General features: G+C 40.7%; 1 protein-coding gene across 9 annotated transcripts in view; it reads left to right on the top strand.

Annotated features, from left to right (window-relative positions):
- Nucleotides 1-17,595, top strand: part of LOC119647086 (SUN domain-containing ossification factor) — a 159,447-nt gene that overhangs the window by 129,262 nt on the left and 12,590 nt on the right. For all 9 annotated transcript variants that reach the window (XM_038047851.1, XM_038047850.1, XM_038047856.1 and 6 more), the window contains exon 3: nucleotides 11,580-13,905. In XM_038047851.1, coding sequence (XP_037903779.1) covers nucleotides 11,580-13,905 — 2,326 coding nt within the window. The remainder of the gene's footprint in view (nucleotides 1-11,579; nucleotides 13,906-17,595) is intronic.

The following is a 17,595-nucleotide window of genomic DNA, read 5'->3' as shown; positions in this document are numbered from 1 at the left end:
AATTTTACTAAATTCGATGAAATTGATAATATGTTTTTTCTTTACAGCTTTAATTAATAATGTTTCATAGATAGGCTTAGTCGTCAGAGGAATATTTATAATGTACAGTAAACATGACAAATTTGTTATTATTTTTACTTCCGCGAAATCTAAAGCTTCTTCTATTGTGGAGTACGGTACAAATTCTTTATCTAAAATGTCAGTAGCTAATTTCATTTCTATTTTTGATAAAATAATTGAGTTAACGACGCCTAATTTTGCCCAATGAATTGCTAGGTTTATATTTTTCAATTCTTCTTTAATTATTGACAATCTGAATTTAACATCTAATATCATATCATAATTTCTTTTGTTGCTTTCCTTAAATAATTTCTGAATTTCGTTTGCAATTTGTGTAATATTATTGATTCTTTCAGTGTACATTTGATTGATTAGAACCTGTCTATTATTATTTTCTAACATATTGTTAATTTTTGCTTTTATAGTGACAAAGTCCTCGTGATCTGGATTACCTGCAATCCATTTCCAAGTACTGCCGATAAAATCAAGTGACCTTTTAATTTTTCGTGGTTTTAAATTTCGAATAAATTCCTGAATTTGCTTGAGCTCGTAAGATAAATGAGATGAGAAAGAATAGTGCCTGACTTCTGGGAGATTAAGAACAGGTTCAATATCTGTTACGAAGCGCTCGTATTGATCGATGTTGATAGTGTGGATCAATTTAAAATTTCCGTCTTGTATTTTTGCTCTTCCTGTGTGAAACAAGACGATTTGGGAGTTCGAGAAGTCCAAAATCTCAATTTTGGCGTTTACCAAGTAGGGTAAGATCCTGAAAAGGGAAGACTAGTTACGTATGTGGCTTTTATGTATGATTTTTCCAGATTCAGTTAAAACGGTTGTATTATTGTTTTCTTTAACAATTTCTTGTTTGTATCGTGCTGTCAATTTTGATCCTTTTCTTTTGTTTTGTTTTACGTAGATAGTTTCTCCAGTTTCGTATTGCTTAGTGGGCTGTCTCGTCTTATTGTGGTTTTTTATGTCCGTCTGTTGTTTCTGTCTTAATTTCTCAATATTTGAAAGCCGAATTCGTTCTAATTCGTCTGGGTCTATTCTTGGAGTTCGGCCGAAATGTAGCTCAACTGGTTTTTTTCCCGTAGTGGAGTGAATAGTAAGGTTGTATTCGTAAACAGCACGCTGCAAGAGATTTTCGAAGGATCTAGGTGGTCCTTCTTCCTTTAGGCATCGCATAATCTCAGTAAGCGTACTGTGCCAGCGTTCAACTTGGCCATTTATTTCACTTTTATAAGGGGGAGTCTTATAGATTCGGATTTTAAGGTCATCTTCTAATAAGGAGGTTATGGAGGCGGACCTAAGCGCTCCTTCATTGTCGATGACAACGATTTCTGGCACACAGTAAAAGAAAAGTAAGTCTGTAAGGGGTTGTTTAATATCCTCGATGGATTTTGAAGCAATTATTTTAGCCTGGGCAAATTTAGAAAATTTATCGACGGCAGTTAGAACTCTATGTCCCTCAGTGCTAAAGAGATCGATATGAATTGTATGACCTGCGTATGCGGGGATAGGAGTAGCGTTTAGTAAGGGTTTATTAGGGTGTCGGTCGTATTTATTTACTTTACAAGTACAACATCGTTTTACTATGCTTTTTATTTTTGCCGACATTCTCGGAAAATAGAAATGCTCTAATAGCTGTAACCGATTTTCCTCGGCATTGCGGTGCGCTCGTTTATGTACCTGTAGTATTCTCTCTTCTTGCTCGGCCTCGTTAGAGACGTCCTCGACAAATTTCTGCGTATAGCGTATTCGGTAGCTACTGAAATGTTCAGGGTAAATTTCTTGGATGCGGCCCATATTCTCTTCGGCAGTTAGAAGACCATTTATGGTGTTAGGATTGAGGTAACGCTTGAAGATACTTATTAATTCATTATTTGAATATTGCGCCTTGATAAATATGTGTCTCGAATAATTTGGAAAAGGGTTTTGTAGCTGGTAGCTGTCTTCATTGCCGAATTTTAAAATAATTTGATTCCTGAATGCATTAATGGGTGACTCGACAGTAGGGATGAGGTTGTGTGACGAGCTCTCATCACTATGTTCTGTAGGGGTAAGGGAATTGATTAGGGTTGATTTAGGAGGCCGCGAAAGCGAGTCTGCGACAACGTTAGCTCTACCCGGCTTGTACTCTAGCTCGTAGTTGTATTCCTCTAGGATGGCTTTCCATCTTTTCATCTTACTGTTAGTGTTCTTATTGCTAAGAGCATAGGTAAGTGGTTGATGGTCAGTGTATATTTTAATCTTTCGAGAACCATAAAGGTAGCTTCGCAATGAGGTCAGTGCCCATATAATGGCAAGCATCTCTTTCTCATTGGTAGCATAGTTTTCTTCGGTGTTTGTTAATGTTCTGGAAAGGAAGACGATGGGTTTTTTATCCTGAGAGAGTACTGCACCAATGGCGTAGTCAGAAGCGTCTGTTGTTAAATGAAATTCCTTTTCAAAATTCGGATGAGTCAGTACTACTTCTTTAGACACAAGACAATTTTTTAGATTATTAAAAGCATTTAAGGCTTTCGAGTCGAGGTGAACGATTTTGTTTTTGGATTGATTTTTGGACACTCGTCCGTCTACCCCTCTTAAAAGAGACGTTAGGGGTTTTGCAATTTTTGCATAATCCTGAATAAAACGTCGATAATATCCTGACATTCCTAAAAATGATCGAAAATCTTTCAATGTTTTAGGTACTGCCATATTCGCAATTGCCTGGACCTTTTGAGGGTTAGTTTTGATACCATCCTTACTTACTACGAATCCTAAGAATTCTATGTCCGTTTTCATAAATTCGCATTTATCCAACTGGATTTTCATGTTGGAGGCTTCTAAGGTTTTCAACACTTTTTCAAGATTACTAAAGTGTTCTTCCTCGTTTCTTCCAAAGATGATAATATCATCAATGTAAACGTAACAGCACACCCCTATGTGCTCCCGGAGAATATCATCGAGGGTTCTCTGAAAAATGGACGGAGCATTCTTCAACCCAAACGGAAGACGGGTAAACTCGAATTTACCGTTGTTAATGGAAAAAGCCGTTTTTGGTATGTCGCGCTCCTTGAGTGGGATTTGGTGGAATCCACTCTTCAGGTCGATTATAGAGAAAAATTTGTTTTTGCCCAAATTCGCTAAAATTTCACTTATTTCGGGAATGGGGTATCTCTCTGGGATAGTAACCGTGTTGAGCTTGCGATAATCTATTACCATTCGATACTTTTTCTCACCGGATGCGTCTTGCTTTTTAGGAACGATCCAAACTGGTGAATTATAAGCGGATTTGGAGGGTCTTATTATTCCATCTTTGAGAAGCTTGTTTACTTCTTTCTCAACTTCTCCTTTCAAGGCCATTGGGTAGGGATATGACCTGGAGTATACAGGGTCGTCGGTCTTCGTACGTATCTCTCCCTTTACTGTGCTAGTATACGTTAACTTTTCGTCGGGTTCTGTGAGTAGTTTCGAGCAATTCTTAAGGATTAACTTTAACCTACTCGATTGCTCCTGGCTTAGATGTGTTGTTCTGATGTTAATGCTGTTAACAGTCTCTGAGATATGCTGTTTCAAAGGAATGTGTAAGTTAGGGTGAAGTGTCATATAGTTTTCGTCTGTGTGAATGATAGCTTTCATTTGTTTAAGGGTGTCGTTACCAATTATACCATCGAATGAAATCAAACTTGGAAGGATAAAAAATTGAATTTTCGTTGCATCAGGGCCAAATAAGTTTACAAATGCATGATGCGTAATTTCGATGCTACCTCCTACGGAGTTAGCGTAGAAAGCTCTGTTGTTTGGTATATGGTTTCGGATGTGTCTAGGCTGTATATAATTTTTGTTAGACCCTGTGTCCACAAGAAATCTGAGACGCTCTCCACTTCGTAGTACATGCTCGAAATATGGGAGTGAAGAGCGTGTTAATCTAAAAAATAGATATCGTCCAGCTGTTCGGATTGGTCGATACTTGGTTCGTCACTAGTGTCCACATAGTCAGTTAGGGTCTGGTCATAATTAAGGTCCTCTTGGTTCATGTCTTGTTCGTATTGTTCCTCTGTAACATCATTGGTTTCATCAGGTTCTGTGTAGTACACTCTTTGTATCTTAGGTGGAGGGTGATGCCTCTGGGAGGCTTGTTGGGGACGTTTTGGTAGCCAACATTGGTTTTGGGGTCTATTGGCATAATTTATGGCGTGAGACCTGATGGATTGATCAACATCCATAGGTACTGGTCCTCGTGGTGGTCGAGGAGGAGGTAACTTATTTTGGGGAGCCTCATGTTGGGGTTGTTGGTAACCTTGTGAGTAGAATCGTGGTCTCTGTGACACTTGAGGATTATGGACCAATTGTGGATGAAAATCGCGCCTAGGGGCTGGTATTGGTGCCTGTCTAGAAGGAATAGACATCATTCTACGTGGTGGAACAAGAGGTGGAGTATTATGGAGAACCTTCCGTGGATTGGTGCTGGAATTATTCGCGTATTGGGCACGATAATCCATGTTTTGAAGTTTGAAACACAAATGTAAGGCCTGCGGTAGGTCTGCCGGTTCGCGAATGCTAAGCAACCGTGGCAAATCACCTTTTAGTCCTCTGATAAACGTATCAAGTGCTTTTTCGCGGTACGATTGAGTCATGATATTCATCGCGTCCTGACTCATTTCAATCGACCCTAATTTGTTAAGTATAAGAGATAGGTGATTATACACTTCTTGATAGAATTGGGAAACGATATTCGCGCCTTGGACTAAGGTTGTCATCTGGTATTCTAAGGTACCAAGATCTCTTTTATCCGCGTAATGCAGATTTAAACATTTGGAGATTTTAGTCCAATTCAGAGGGGTATTGTACGATTCTAATGCTATATCTGCGTTACCTACAATTTTGTTTCTTATAACCGATAGTATACCGTAATATTTCGGCGTGCCTCTTAGATGGTCATAAATATGAAGGATTCTATCAACGCTCTTTCGCCATGAGCTGAATTCACCTGGTTCCCCAGAAAATGTCCTCAAGCTCTTAACGACGTCAGGGATTCTATCCATTTCGGACAGATTCTCATTATTACTGATATTAACTGGTACGTCTACTTCATCTCCAATGTCAGATGCGGGATTCAATAATGCACTAAACATTTGTCTCCCTTGAGTACGGAGAGTTTCCTCAACTACTCGGGAAATAGTTTGGAGCAGTTCGTAGTTCGGAGCATTATTAGACTCATTATGATTGCCATTAACCGGTGGTTCTAAAGTGGGCAAAGCATCAGCAAGGCCATCGAGATTTAATCGCGGTGGTTGAATCAAATTATGAGGATTCGACATTTTTGAATAACTAAAAGATCACCTTTCCCGATAAATTCAAAAAGATTGCAGATATTCACTATTCACTTCCTGAATTCAATCACTTTTAATTATTTCACTTTTGATTATGTCAATTCAAACGATTCGCTTTTCGAGTATTTTTCTTTTGAATTAAAATGAATTAAATATTTTTGTATATAAAAGACAATTTAGTGACAATAATGCAATAGCTTTAATAAATGAATATAAGGTAAAACAAAACATACAATTCTTAATTGAACCTTTAAAACTTTGAATTTATTCTAATTGAATCTGGTTAGCTTTTTTAGAGAAATCAATTTGGCGTAATTTTACAATAATAATTTGTAATTACTTACATTAAGAACGCTCTTGCTTTCATATCGGATGAAATTTTGTTTTGTTCGAATTTTATGGTGAACTGCTTCGGATCCTTAATCAGCGATTGTCCTTTTTGCCTCCTTTGGTTATTCAAAGGCTACTTGGGGCTAAATCAGGAAAAACACGCGTGCTTCGAAATTTTGGTTAATTCCGGTTTTATCTTTTCCACTCCGAAAACTTTTCATTCGCGTTTACACGAAAACGATTACTTGGTTATCGCGTATCGTTTTAAAATTCGCGGAAACTTTGCGATAATGTAACGAAGTTACTAGAGATTCTAAGGATAAGACTTATCAAAAAATCACACGTGCGAAGCGGTCCCTGCTCGGGCGCCAGTTAATAAAAATATCGGGTTTAATTAAAAAAGAAAACAATTTATTGCTTCATGCCTGTTTGGCATTCTAATTACAACTAACTACAATTTTTGAAATATAAAAGAAATATGATTTTGCCTAATGTGCAATCATGCGATTTCATTGATTGCACCGATGACCCCAATAGTTGCAGACGTCGCTTTTGGATGTGGTGCTGACACAGGTGTGTTTGCGCGTGCAGCATTTCCGTTCGGGTTAACTTATACTATATGCCTTTGTCACTTGTAATGCGCAGTGGTAACATAATTAATGTGGTTTTGGTACCAACTGTTGATTACATCTTGTGAAATCGATATTGATTACCAGCCTTGTCAGTTCAACCCAATAAAAATAGTGAGCTATGAGGCATGTGTGTGGACTTTTTTAAGGTTTTGGTTACAAAATAAAATCTTATGAAAATCGGTTCAATGTCTGTCTGTCCGTGTGTCAGTCTGTCTGTCTGCCTCTCCATCTGGCTGTCTGCCACACGCACTTTTCTCAGGAACGGCTACACCGATTGATACGAAATTTGGTGAGAAGGTGGGAACTGTGAACGCCTAGACATGCAGTGAGTGAGATTAAGAGGGGGTCCTCATACATGCAAAAGGGGGGTGTAAATTTGTTTTCACCGAATATAGTAATGTTGGATATCAAATCTTGATTAGTACTTTTCGATGCTAGTCTTAGCCTCTCTGCTCAAATTAATTTAATAATAGTATATTACTATATTTTTATGGAAATTGAGTAAAAACACCCCTTAAGTTTATCCTAGAGCTATAAAATAAATGTGTAGCAACATAAACTCTAGTATGAAGCATATTTTCTCCAAGTTTGGTCAGCAGCATACTATTACTAACAAAGTTACAGTAGCTCAAAGTTGACTTTACCGTGCAAATTTACTGTAACGCAAAGTATTAAATATCAATATCACATTAAAGTGAGTAATGTGACGGGATAGTTCTACACTTAAATATACTCACAGAAGAAACCAACGAAACCTTCCATACCGAGTGCGCCGAGCTTCCGGTTTCCCGACTCGTTTTGTCATTCTTCGGGAAAGCGTGTAAATTATTTGATGGCTTTGTCGACTTTACTTTTGAGTATGAAGTTCTTCTTCCGCTTTCGGTGAACTGTTTTAACTGTACAAAGCGGGCCGTCTGGTGTTGTATTTTACGTCTACCAAGTGCTATAGATTTCCCAGCAAGTAATTTGTATCACCGCGAAGTTGTTACTTCTGGGTCGCCTACCCCGTGATGGATTTTCCCTCTCGGATCACGCTACTCGCTTTTCCGGGGGAAGGAATAGCGTGCCGGTAGAACACCTCAGTGAGGTTGCACTTAATTGCTAGTGGATCTTCGCGGACGATTTTCCCAATCTGGACTATCATAGTCATTAGAATTCCTTGTAACATTCTTGCACCGTGGCAATTTGTGCTATGCAGGCATGGCTTCTCATCTTTCTTTAAATTTTATCCCTTTTGTTGGTTCAATATTCTGATAATTCTCTAATAAAGTTAGTTGAGAGTAGAGGTCTGCGGGGTTTGGAAGTCAATGAGCCTGTTACTGATGTTGATTGTGATCAAATACAATAAATTGTCACAAATTGTGTTCGGGACTTTCTGGCTCTTTGCGATGGCCCTCCGTCCAGTTTCAATGAAAGCGCAGTCCTTTCGTCTGCTGATCTCAATCCAGGTCATCACTTACTTCGTGAAAACTTTTCTTTGGACGATTTTTCCACGTTGGTTGGCTTTTAAGTATTTTACTGGTTATTAGACAAATTGTTCGGTAAAATTGTCTTTCATTGAAAGTATTTTTTCATTCCAGAAAAACCATCAATTGTTTAGTTGTTTTCGAAATGGTGAAAAATAGTTTGATTCCTCTGCCTTTTTATCTTCATCATTTTGTCGTCATAAAATTACATGTTTAGCACGACATTTTTTCTTTCTATTGCTACTGGCCTATTCCGGTCGTTTTCCAATCAATGCATGATTAGAATTGTCCATCATGAATAGCAGTAACAGGTTCACCAGTTTTAACCATTCATGATATATACTATAACCCTCTCATACCACCAAATAGATCATGGTTTTCGTCCCGAAAAAATTTGGTATTAAAATTGATGTACATATGGATGGTTTACTTGGATCAATCCATGTTTTTTTTGTGTAACGATTTGTGCCAGAATTTTTAAGGTTTTGTGTGAGACAAAACCTTGTTAAAATCAATTCAACGTCTGTCTGTCTGTGATCGTGGATGGTGATCTTAAAGAGGAAGTACTGAGATGCTTTTGATCAATTGTATAGGTGTACGGCATAGGTAATACATATAACACCTTAAAGAGCGCCATCCACGATCAGTTCGGTTTGTCAATTGATCAGCGGCCGGAATGTGGTTGGGGTGCGGCTGACTTATCAGTTTGGACTGTTCAGGCGGCCAGTGATCAAATATCACACTAAAATGAGTAGTTTGACATTACGGGCTACGTACAAATGGGATAGTTCTGCACTTAAATATATTTAGTGAACAAACAAATAAAACCTTTTATACCTGAAATACCGAGCTTCCGGTTTCTGACTCGTTATTGATAAATGTTCACACATCGTCTCAACGCCTTCCACATTCAGAGTTGAACTACTCATAATGATGCCGGTTGGCTTGCCGGTTCGTGGATAGTGCTTTCAATTTGATTGGTGACAGGGTACGCTGCGGGCTCTTCCTAAGTAACTGACGGCCCGAACTGAATGTGAATGGCGGCCTTTTGCTATGTACGAATTGAAAAACGCGCAAGGAAAGTTGCCCAAGATGAACACAAAACTTTTTTACCCGAAACGTCCAGCTTCCGGAATTCTCAGTTATTTCATAGAGTGGTTTTTCGGCTTTTAATTTGTCTTTTTGGTTGAATGACATTATATCTATTTTCCTTGTTTTTGAATCTTTTCTAATATGTTATCACTCTTGAGGTGTCTAGGCCACTTTTCAAACAATGTTGGTCATATTTGTATTCGTAAAACAGAAAACGAATAAATTCGTAAGTCGGTTGCAAGCCTTAGTTCGTCGATGCGTACAAATATAAGGGCCTACTGTAAGCTGGACTATTCTCCATTTAGAAACTTAAATATTTATATATGCGTATTTCGTAAGTCGCAATTATTTATATGTCTGATACAGAAGCAGACATTACCTGAACCAGACATTTATCAGAAACAGACATTTATGATCGTTATCCAGGCAAATGCTAACGCTTCAATAGAAAAAAATCATATTTGCGCTTAGAAATATTAATCCAACAGAATTCGTATTCGCACTCGTAAATACGGATACGTTTCTATTCTCTTTCGGACGAGAGAATACAACTGTGATCGTATTCACTTGTGTAAATACCAAAATATTCACTTTTTCGAATACGAATGCATTCGTATTCGTATTCAGAGAAAATCGTCGTACGAATTTATTCGTATTCCTATTTATGAATACAATTATGCCTAACACTGTTTTCATATGGTGATATGTTCTAAATAATAAAGCATGCTTAGCGTAGACTCCAGTAGAGTTTGTTCTTCTTGTTTAGCGTTTGACCCGTTCAGAGGCGGGGTCGGTTCGGCTTGAATGAATGCGTGGGGTAACTCTACTATAATTTATTTCTTCCTTTGCTTGATCTCAGCATTTTATTTTTGTGTTTGATGAAATTCGCGCACGGCTGTTGGCAGCCAACAGAGCCTATTTCAGCTTACAAAAACTGTTCCGCTCGAAACGTCTCACCATAGAGTCAAAACTCGTACTGTACAAGACAATGATCTTACCAGTCCTCATGTATTCCTCGGAGACTTGGGTTCTTAGCAAGAAGAATTGCGAACTCTTGGCCGCGTTCGAGAGGAGAATCCTCCGAAGAATTTTTGGCCCCTTACATGAGGGTGAATGATTCCGTAGCCTACATAAATGAGCGTTTCACGAAACCAACACAAAACTTGAACACTTCAAATTTAGTACAAAGAGAACAAATTTATGATTACAATTGATTAAATTATTATTTAGTGTGGTGACCATTAGGTTTTCAAATTGCGAGAGGTTTTTTTTTCAATAATCCTATGAGTTTTTCGGTAATTTATGCAGGAATAAACCTCCAGATATCCTTTATGTGCTTCTTTAAGTCCTTTTTGCCTTTTACCTCTCTTTTGCATAGCTCCTATTCGACGTATGCTCGCATCAGATTTAAATTAGGGTACCGAGTTGGCTGAGCAAGAGTCCTTTTGACAGTAAAGGGGACCCATTCCTTAACTACCTTTACTGTGTGTTTTGGATTATTGTAATAATCTAACATTATATCAGATGGCAAGCCTAATATGGCAGCCGTAGCTGGTATGTGTTGGTTTGGTATGTCAAGTTAACCTATTTAAGTGACGTTTGCTTAGATTATATGCAGTAATTCTGGTCTTGGACGCCATAACACCCTTAATCATGCTGCTGCCACAGCGCCGTGTTTAACTGTTGGTTCGATATTACGATCTTCTAAGGCAGTGGTCACTCTTCCCCGCACCAATTGCATGCCTCAGAACCAAAAATGTTGAATTTAGACTTGCCGCAAAAAATAACGGTTGCCCAAAGCTCTTCTGTTTTATTACCAAACTCTAGAGCGTATTTAACTTGTGGTTTCAATATTTCTTTGGAAAATTAACGGCTTGTTCTTTGGAGTATACGCCCTTAATCCCGCTCTGTAAAGAAAATTGCGTTTTAGGACAATTTGTTACTATACCTTTCTGCCACCATTCTTTGCAGTGGATACTGCAGTTGGTTTGGAGTTGTTCCTTATATTTCGTAAAATCTGTCATTTTGCTTGCTCCGACTAGATTTTCACGGTTCAACTACCACCTGTTATGCGAGAAATAGTCACTTTCGTCAGTATTTTATTGCGTAATGAACAGTAATCTTTGACTTTCTTGTTTTTGAGCTCTTTTCTGATTGCTTTTATAATATTTCATTATAAGCTCAGAGTTGCAAGACAGCTGCTCATTGTTCATTTTCGGTCCTTTAATGTACGACACTTGCAACGATTTAATGGACATCGCCAGGGAGCCTAGAAGTTCTAAATACGACATGAAATATAACGGCAACTCCTTTTGAGCAGCAATTGTGTTACATGCGTTAGATGAAAGTGTCCAAGTCCTCGCTCACCTTTTTATTTTTCTGTAATATTTCTGTCTAGCACAGAACTAATAAAATAATAATAACGGTAGAAAATACCCATAAAGAGTTATTGTTTTTTCCTTCATAACTCATTTAAAAATATCATATGGTTTTCGAGATATTTGACTTCAAATTGTACTGCAGGAACTGTTTAACTTTTTAATTGGTTGACTGTATGTATATGAGAAGTCATAGAAATGAATTAAAACTTGCATTTGCATAAGGCTTAATTCCCCCATACTTCAGATTTTGTCAATTTCAAATCCATCCTATTGATGTTTCCTTTCTACCTATTTTAGGTTACCGGATATACCAGCAAATCCTGCTGTGATAACTTTAGGAGACAAAGCACCCGAGCTCATTTTAGATGATCCTCTAAATGGTGACGACGCTGAAACAATCGATGCATCAACGAACAACACCGAAGATAATCAAGAACAACCTACATCAAAATCCTTCACTCAAGATGGTATTGTAATTATGTCGGAGCCAAAGTCTTCAAAGAAAGAAGTCGTCTTGCCACAAGAAGTGCCGCCAGATGAACCCCCTCCTCAAGTAGATGATTCTGGTGGCAGAACAGTGAGTCGTCATCAAGATGCGAGCAAAAACATTCAAGATGTTAAAGATAGTCACATCTCTGCGCCACAGGACGCTGCGGCTATTTTAGACATTCCAGTATCATCAGGTGAAGACACTAGCTCCTCCCCATCTCCACCACCTGAAGTGAATCTCACGGTTGAGGAAAATCCCATGCCAGTGTTCTCCGAATGGGCTCAGAAGCGGATGGAGGAAGCAGAAAAGAAACTTGAAAAGGAGGTCGTTAATTCGTCAGCAATGAAGAAGAACACAGTTACCGGTAATAAACAGCAGCCATTAAAGTTACGCACGAAGAACTATGCATCACCAGATTGCGGTGCGAAAATTATCGCTTCCAATGCGGATGCTCAAAACACGGGGGCACTACTGACTTCGACGAAAGATGAATATATGTTAAGTCCATGTACCAATCGAATATGGTTCGTTGTTGAGCTATGCGAAGCGATTCAAGCCGAGAAGGTTGATTTGGCAAACTTCGAATTATTTTCTTCGTCACCTAAAAACTTTTCTGTGGCTGTAAGCAACAGATTTCCCACCAGAGAATGGTCAAATGTGGGGCGGTTTGTAGCTGACGATCAACGTAACATTCAAAGCTTTGCATTGCATCCACATTTATTTGGCAAGTTCGTCCGTGTTGATATTCATTCGCATTACAACTCGGAGCATTTTTGTCCGATTTCGTTGTTTCGAGTCTATGGAACATCGGAATTCGAAGCCTTTGAAACGGAAAATCGTCTACCGGCCGACGACTTAGATGACTTTGACGACGAAGATGCCGCTGAAGTTAGTGGAAATAATCTTAATAAAAATGAAAATAATTTGTTTAAGTCAGCCAGTGACGCAGTTTTATCGATTGTGAAGAAAGCGGCCGAAGTTCTAGTCAAAACAAATTCAAATAAAACCGAAGCCGATGCATTGGCGTCGAATAAAACGAGTTCGAAATTACAGTTCGAACAACAGTGCTCCACTCTGCGGCATGCCTTCATCTGCGAAAAGTGCGAGGAATCGATCGTGAATCGGACCAACGACTTACTTTCTTGTCGATATAATCAATTAATTAGTCTTTTAGGTATAGAAATATTACGCGCTCATTTGCTGACATCACAGATTTGTGCCAAACGATTTAATTTAGACACACTAGCATATGATAGCCTAGCATGCACCAGTCATTCAAGTCCGTATTTGGATGAACAAAATAGCTTCATATTGAATGCTTTTCCGCTCGAGTATCTAGCTGCGATCTGTCATATTCTTGTTACAGATATAAATTCTAAACGTCATTCTCGATACGGATCTACTGGGCCTGGGAGTGATTCAGCCATGAATCTTACAATTGATCAGAAACCTGGAACTGGGCAGTTTGTTAATATCGAAAATCGTAGTCGTCATGCTAAGCCAGTCCCCAAAAGCAAGTTGCCCAAATTGCCCACAAAAGACAGCACGGGTGGTACAGTTGTGGTGAACCCTAGTAAAAAAATTGATCTAAGTAAGGGTCGTGATGATGAACATACACCATCGCAGTCGGAAGGTAATACGAAGACTGAAAATGAAAAAGATCCCAAGACTAGGGATTCTGAACGAAGTTCCACTACTGCAAATAGTGGCACTGACTCAGTTACGATTCAAAAAGACATAGATATTAGCCACAGTGAAGAGTCCAAACCAATTTTGGTACCAGATGTCAACATTTTTAATCTGGTTGACGATGTTCCAGAAACGGGAGGGGAATCTGTGGATGAGTCCACAGAGGGTAAATCTGCGGCTGATGAAAATGTTGGAGACAGCAACGAACTAGCTTCGTCGCAGAATAAAAGTGAAGAAGTAAATAATATTCAAGATTCCACGGGTGCAGGTGGATCGGCACTGGATATCGAACCTACTACGTGGGATAATATTGATCATATGCTTAACGAGCAGGGGACCAGTGACACAGCGGAAACTTCGGAGGGAGGCTCATCGTTCACACAGCAAGCACCGCAGCGTGTTCACTCAGAAAGTGTGTTTTTAAGGCTCTCAAATAGAATTAAGGTAAGTCAAAATTGATTAAAAAAGGATACATTTTTTTCTCTTCTACAATTTTCATTTTCATTTGTAACTCATTTGCAAATATGAGGCACAATAATATGCCTATTTTTGTTTTAGATTTATAGTCGGTTCATTTTCGTTATTACTTATTTTACTGTTCGCCGTTAGTGGTGGTTTATTCATAAGTTTAATTGGGTTAAAAGTTGTATTATTACCCTGAAAACACTGAACTGCAAGCGAATACCTAACCTAATGTAATAGAAAAATAATGAAACAAATTTGGCACTAACCAATCATTTGAGATATTTCGAAAAACAATATTATCTCATTCAAAGGAGGCACCGGCCCATAAGAAAATTGGTTTACACTTTATCGATGAAAATTCCTTTTAAAGACGAGGAAATATCTCATTGTGTTGTGGCGCGGCAGGATCTGCAGCATTCGAAATTTATTTCGGATGTTGCGGATGCGGACGGGTAGATGGCGCTGAACGTGGAAACCCTCCACTCACGCGTTTTCAGAACGCACCGGGGAAGTGGAGAGCCAGCGGTAAAAAAGTGCCGTTGGTTGGGACAGTAAGGACCGCATGGAAATAAGTCGGTCTCTTCTGTTCCCAACCGCGACACGGAACACTTCAGCGCGCTCATTAAAAAAATATTATAATCAAAAAAGGCTCCATCGGTCAATCTCCTACAAGTGCGGAAAAAGACTATTACTAAAGTTGTTCGTTATTTTCTTATACCGTTTTTTGATATTAAGACTGAATGTACAGAGACTGAATTGGAAGTGTTATTTCATTGATTTGATATTATATCTAGTCATAAATATGTGGACATTTAAAATTTACATTACAAAAGTGGTGACCCCAACAAAGAACAAGTAACGAATTATCCGCCATCGCCGCCATTGGTGAAGTTCTATTGACGACAAAATTCGTCCGAGCAACACGGCAGAAATAGAACTTTCAAACGCCTTTCACACACCGGACCAGCCATCATTGCCACGAGATTCCGACAATCTTTGCAGGAAATACTATCCGCGCTTCAGAAGTGTTCCCAATGTGTGTGTGCGGATTAAGGGCGTAAAAATCTGACGACGTTCGTCAACAAAAAGAAAGTGTCGACGAGATCTCCACATTGAATTCCTGTAAACGCCAGACATTTTTGCTTATCGCTTTGAATTGTGGCTGTGTCGCTCGCAGCTGTTCCGAGTCCGTGCCCAGCCCGCGATCAGGTTCAGAGCAATTGGGCGCTGCAGCGTTCGGAAAGGATAAGTTGAACAACCGCCCGGTCTCCTCGCCGTCAGTGGCCGCGTCATTGCCGTCGTCATTGTGCAGCAAACGGACGTCCCAAGGAACTACACTGTTGGAAGCCGCCGAAGTATCTAGAGCAGCAGACTGCGACATCATCAGCATCGACATCTCTAACAACCTGACCGCCAACACTTTCATCATCATCATCATCGTCGTCCTCGTCGTCCTCGTCTCTTCAGACATAGCCACCATCGTTGCCACCGCAGACGTCGTAGCCGCTGCAGACGCCGTAGCCACCGCTACCACAGCGGACAATTAGGTCATTTACTAAATTACAATTTACTACTATACTACATTTACTACTATTTGCAAAATTAAGTGATTTCGTGCATAAATTATTACAACAAATTAAGTTAAATATTGTAAATAATAAAAAAAAACGGAAATCAATAAAATTAAAGCCGCTGCAAGAGACGGCGTTGAGGTGTTTCAAGTCGCAAGTTCTCTGTTTTCCCGGTGTTTTTGGTCTGCGCTGGAGAGCGTCCGCTTCGGTCGTCGTTTTCTTTTTTTTCTCGTTTCGTGCGTGCATTTGTGGGTACGGCCTGCCGTGTCGGTGTAAATTTCACCGCGTTTTAGTATAAACTCACCGCGTCTGCATCACAATCTCGTACTTCTCGGTAGGAAAATGTCGTTTGACAATAAAGACGCGGCAGGCCCATCGGGCCCACAAGTGACCGCCCTCGCCGTACGCGTTCCTCCGTTTTGGCGTCGGAACCCCGAGCTGTGGTTCGTGCATTTGGAAGCACAGTTCCAAATGTCCGGTATCACATCGGACGCGACCCGTTTCAACTACGCGGTGGTCGGTCTGGACGAAGAGTCCATACTTCTGGTGTCCGACGTAGTGAAGTCGGCATCGTATGCTCAGCTCAAGAGCGAGTTGATCAGGCGCCTGTCGGCAAGCGAGTCGGCAAAATTAGACCACTTGCTGGCGGGTTTAACGTTGGGCGATCGAACTCCCAGCCAATTGCTTCGTGAAATGAGGCAATTGGGTGGGAGCAAGATCGGCGACGACCTGATCAAGTCGCTCTGGCTGCGTCGGCTCCCGGAGGGCACCCAGGCGATCCTAGCCTGCGTCTCCGGTTCCTTGGAGGAACTGGCAGCAACGGCCGATCAAGTACAGGAGGTGTACGTTCGCCCAACCATAGCGGCCGTTCAACCACCGTCGGATGAGGTCGGCGACTTACGGCGCGAGATCGCGGCCTTAACTGCCAGCGTGGCCGAGATGCGGGCGACGTTGGACGCTCAGCGTTCGAGTGCCAGGCCGCGAGCTCGCTCACGGTCTGCCACACGAAAAGGGCGTTCGGGTAGCAGGTCGTCAAGACAGCCTGCGGACCAGGGTATTTGCTGGTATCATCGTAACTTCGGAGATAAAGCGACAAGATGTACGCTACCTTGCAAATTCGCGCCTACCACAAAAAACTAGGTCCGCGGGGGGTCTTGGCGACGGCCACCCAGAGCGCAGCGCCACGTCGCCTAACTATTTTCGACCCCCTCAGCAGGCGCAACTACCTCGTCGACACGGGTGCGGAGGTTTCGGTTCTTCCCGTACCCCAGCATCATCGACTATATCCACAACCCCTCAAACTGGCGGCAGCAAATTCATCCCGCATCAATACATACGGGTACAGGCAAGTGGACGTGAGTCTTGGCTTGCGTAGGACGTTTCCGTGGCGTTTCATCCTGGCGGATGTCAGCTTCCCCATATTAGGCGCAGACTTCTTGTGTCACTATGGGTTGCTGGTGGACTTGCAACATAAGTCCCTTATAGACCCCACAACCAAACTAAATTCGTCGGGCCAAATGGTATCTCACGCTGACAATAACCTTTCCGTTCTTTTGGAAGACATCTCCGACTCTCGTGTTCGGACACTCCTCCAAAAGTTCAGCCAGATAACTACCGAATGTAGTCTCTCGAAACCAGTAAAGCACAATGTGCAGCACCACATAAATACTACTGGTTCCCCGATTTTCTCAAAGGTGCGTCCTCTACCACCCCAGAAACTGGCTATCGCGCGGAAAGAATTTGAACAACTTGTTCAACAGGGTATCTGCAGGCCCTCAAACAGCTGTTGGTCTTCCCCTTTACATATGGTCCCTAAGCCAAATGGCGAATGGCGTCCCTGTGGGGATTACAGAAGGCTAAACGCACAGACTGTTCCTGACCGATATCCGATTCCACTCATCCACGACTTTGCGCATCACCTCGCGAATTGCCGCATCTTTTCGACCTTGGACTTAGCCAAGGCATACCACCAAATCCCAGTAGCTCCTGAAGACATTCCAAAGACGGCAATATGCACACCCTTTGGACTCTTCGAGTTCACCCGAATGACTTTCGGATTGTGCAATGCGGCGCAAACCTTTCAAAGGTTCATTCACTC

Source organism: Hermetia illucens, chromosome 1, assembly GCF_905115235.1.
Source record: "Hermetia illucens chromosome 1, iHerIll2.2.curated.20191125, whole genome shotgun sequence".
In the NCBI taxonomy this organism is placed as follows: Eukaryota; Metazoa; Arthropoda; class Insecta; order Diptera; family Stratiomyidae; genus Hermetia; species Hermetia illucens.
Note: the sequence above shows the minus strand (reverse complement) of the source record. Positions and strands in the feature narration are given on the sequence as shown.